The following is a 3,837-nucleotide window of genomic DNA, read 5'->3' as shown; positions in this document are numbered from 1 at the left end:
AGGTTTACCGGTGACATTTAGGATGTGGGTTCAGGTTGTCAATTCTTCTATGGGTATTGTGAACTCTTCTCCTTGTCTTGAAAGGCAAGACGAGTGGTTCCTTAGCCCTATGGAGACCTAGGGGACCACTCTCCTTCTCACCTGTGCAGTGCAGGGAAGAACAACGATAAGCTCTTACAAGTGCTGTTTCCCCAAGTATCTTTGTCCTAGTACAGAGCCATCATGCAGTGTGACCCTACGGAATCTGAGTCGCAACTGAGGGATGAGGGAACCCCTCCATATGTCTGTGGTCTACCAGATACACAAGCATAGGAATTACTTTATGTGTAATCCATTCTACCCAAGCATTCACACTTCTATATTGTGGCTCTAATGTTGGTCTTAAGCTTTTTAGTTACTCTTTTGGGGTTGTTACCAGCATTAAGTTTGAGAACTAGAAGCCATATTGTCTTGGTCACATTAAGTATCAGTTTGACTAGGGCAGTACAGCAAGTATAGGACACTTTACTACTCATATGGAGAGGGAAAGGACCAAGGATAAACAAAGAACTTCTTGAAAAGAAGGACCAGGTAGGAGTCCTCAAGCTACCTCACCTAAAAACCTAAAGTATATCTACAGTAGTCAAACAGCCTGAGGTTGGTACAATGATAGCTACATAGACCAGTGGAGCAGAAGAGAAATCCCAGAAGTAAATGCATCCACCTACAAGCAAGTGACTTCAACAAAAGACCAAAAAGAAAGCATGATAAAAACAGCCTCTTCAACAAATGGTGGTGGATAAAATGGATTTTCATTTGCAAAAAAGGAAAGAGCCCACCTACCTCCCTATGCACAAAATGAACTCAAGATGGATAAAAGACCTAATTATAAGCCCAGAGGTATCAGGATCATCAATCATAAAGTTGGTTCAAACTTAGTGTCACCTCTTGCAGGACATACATAAGCTACCAAGTAAGCAGGAAAAAGGAGGATCATGCAGTAAAAGACAAAATATATGACTGGGACCTACTAAAAATAATTCACTTACACACATCAAAAAAATTTCCTCAAAAGTGCAAAACGAGAGCCCACAGGTTGGGAAAAAGAAATATTAACCAACGACACAATGGACAAGGTTCTACTTACCAAAATCTACAGAACTCTACAATACCACAGTAAGAGAATAACAAATGACCCAATTAAAAAGCGGACAAAAGACATGAACAGACAGTTCACCAAAAATGACACTCAAATGTATAACAGCACATGAAAAAAATGCTCATGATCACTATCTACCCAGGAGATGCAAATTAAATCTAAGAGGAGACACCACTTTACACCCACATATTGATACATGTCATAGTAAAGAAAGTAAAATAAAGCTGTTTTACATAGTAATGATATTTTATGTCAAAATAGCAAATATATGGTGGTTCTGGGCCTCCTTTCATTGGACACTCACAAACCAAGGGATCCCAACCAACGTCCAGTGACCACCAGTTCCACACTGCTCCAGGCTGGCAATCATCTGTTTCTTCTCACCCCAATGAGTGTCAGTCTTAAGTCCAAGGGCTACAAGAAAGTCTCAGGTAAACCTCAGTGTATCCAGTGGGATGTCCACATAAAGTCTTCCAGGTGTGCCCCATGAGGGATGGCATATTCCTTGAAAGGACAGATTCCAAAGTTCATAGCACACAGCCTGGGTCACCGAGGGCTAAATCGAAAACAGGTCAGAAGTGGTGTGACATCTCTTTGAAGGACCTTCCCTGCAATTGACCTCCACTCCTTGGGACTCTCTGCTGACACTGAGCCCTACTCCTGGCCTGGGTGGCAGCCTGCTCAGCTCTCCTTGTTCCTTTCCTAGCAGCCCTTTTATGCTGTCACACCTGCTCTCCTGCCAGGGCCTTCTGCCAGGCCACTCCCTGGCTGCTAGCTATCTTCACTGTTACAGCCATTGACCAGGAAAAGACCCTCAATAGTCACTCTATCCCTACCTCTGTGTGGTTGACTAATTATCTGAGCACACTCCTCATCCACTTCAAGGCTCGACCCTCACAGCAGGACTAGATTTTATTTGCACAGGAATTTGCCCTGATCTTAACATTTGAGTATGTTGCACAAACACGAATGACCAAAAGACCTAACTTTTTAAACTCTACTGCTAAATCACATAATTGGAAAAATGACAATCAAAGAAGAGAAAAGAAAAGAAGTGAAACATTTTGGAACTGCGGCACTCTGTGCTTATACAAACCTGCTGCACATCCAGGGTGAGGTTATCAAAGAGGAATTCTGCTATGTCTGCTTCTGAAGCCTCCACAGCTTGATACTCAGATTCAGCAAATGGTAACATTTGCATATTTTAATATGTGAAAACAGTTCGAGATAAATTAAAGACCCCTTTTATTTTCATTTCTGCCCAGTCCCATTCCCTTCAACATGCTTTCATGAAGCCAATGCATTGTTCACTTACACAAGCACCACCCCACACACCACCCCTTATTTTTTATGAGGCAAAGATTAATCTTGTGATTGCAAGTGTTCCCGAAATAGCTTTTCTCCACCTCACCCCCCAGATATCTAGATGTGCATAACTTTAGCGCGCACAAAAATGAGCAGGATACCTTTATTTGTTTAACTCTGGGAACAAATCTCTTTATTGAAAGGAATGGCAAACTTGGAAGGGAAAAGAAAGAGAAGTGAACTTGGTGAAACCGCAGCAGGGAAGTGAACTTGTTGTGACTGCAGCAGCCTTGAGTGGTCCTGGAACGAATGAGTCACCTTGTGTCCGTGGGGCAGCTCTCCTTGTTGCTGTCCTTGGGGTTGCGGTTGTTGAGGACGTCCTCAGCCAGGTGGTTTGTCTGCTCACTCAACTTGCGCAGGTTGGCCAGGTGGGCGTCCAGCTGCTGGATAGCAGCGGTCTGCGGGATCAGAAACCTGCTGTTCAGGAAGTCACCTAGCTGCATGTCGCCCTGCTTGCGGCCATCCAGGGCAGGTCCTGCAGGCTCAGGCTGATGTTGTGCTGCAGGGGGAGGTGGTGCCCCATGGCGGATAGCAAGCTGCCCCAGTTGTCCATTTCAGGCTTCGTGATGTCCCAGAACTGGATGCGGCCTCTGTGCTGGTTCTGCAGCTGCATCAGCGTCTCCACGTGCTGGCGCTGCTTGTGGGACTGCTGCATGAAGTAGTCCGCGAAGTTCTTCAAGGCCATGTCTTGGCGGTCAAAGTGATGAGCCATCGCGAGGTAGGTGTAAGAGACATGGAGCCCCAGGTTGACTTGCTGATTGATGGCAGCCTCGCACTCCTCCTGGTAGCCCTCGTGCATCTGAGGTGAAGACGCGCATGCCATGGCACAGTCCGAGATACAGCACTGAAGGAGGCAGTCTGTGCTTGAAGGAGTCCTGGCTATGCGGCCAGAAAAAGGTCTGATTCAAATGGTGGGGATCAGAACCGTTATAACAGCCCTGGTTTAAGACCCAGATGTCAGGTCCGTATAGAACCCAGCAATTTGGACCCCTATGAAGGGTGTGTGCATACGAGGGATTAGGACCCGGATGTTGGATGCATCCACTATTGGCAGGTATGGGCATGTGGGTGGGTCAGGACTGCAAGCCCCAGCACCATGTCCCAGGGAACTTGTTGGAGGCGGGAAGCCTGAGCACCTACTTTGTGGATGTGGTGTCCCTAACATGTAACAAGTTGTGCGGGGGTACGTGAGCAAACATTAAGAACCCAACCGGTCCTTTGGTGTTTCTGAACACTTATTTACATATTGCTCTGACTTGAGTTTCAATGTATTTCGTTTCTTTTGCTGTCACTGAGGGCCCCAAATGTTGTTTTGCAGTGCACAACTACTCCTT

The 3,837-nt window shown here is 45.9% G+C and overlaps 1 protein-coding gene across 1 annotated transcript; it reads right to left on the bottom strand.

The window, feature by feature from the left end:
* Nucleotides 1-2,936: 2,936 nt before the first annotated feature.
* Nucleotides 2,937-3,326, bottom strand: LOC101649666 (ferritin heavy chain-like). The gene has a single exon (XM_045289396.1). The coding sequence runs from the start codon at nucleotides 3,324-3,326 to the stop codon at nucleotides 2,937-2,939; it is 390 nt and encodes a 129-aa protein (XP_045145331.1).
* Between the last annotated feature and the right edge of the window lie 511 nt (nucleotides 3,327-3,837).

Source organism: Echinops telfairi, unplaced genomic scaffold, assembly GCF_000313985.2.
Source record: "Echinops telfairi isolate 266 unplaced genomic scaffold, ASM31398v2 ScPeMD7_26;HRSCAF=91, whole genome shotgun sequence".
NCBI classification, from domain to species: Eukaryota; Metazoa; Chordata; class Mammalia; order Afrosoricida; family Tenrecidae; genus Echinops; species Echinops telfairi.
This window is presented reverse-complemented; position numbering and strand designations above follow the sequence as displayed.

Bases quoted from the DNA above. Each gene is read 5' to 3' on its own strand.
- LOC101649666 (XM_045289396.1), bottom strand. From the start codon at position 3,326: ATGGCATGCGCGTCTTCACCTCAGATGCACGAGGGCTACCAGGAGGAG.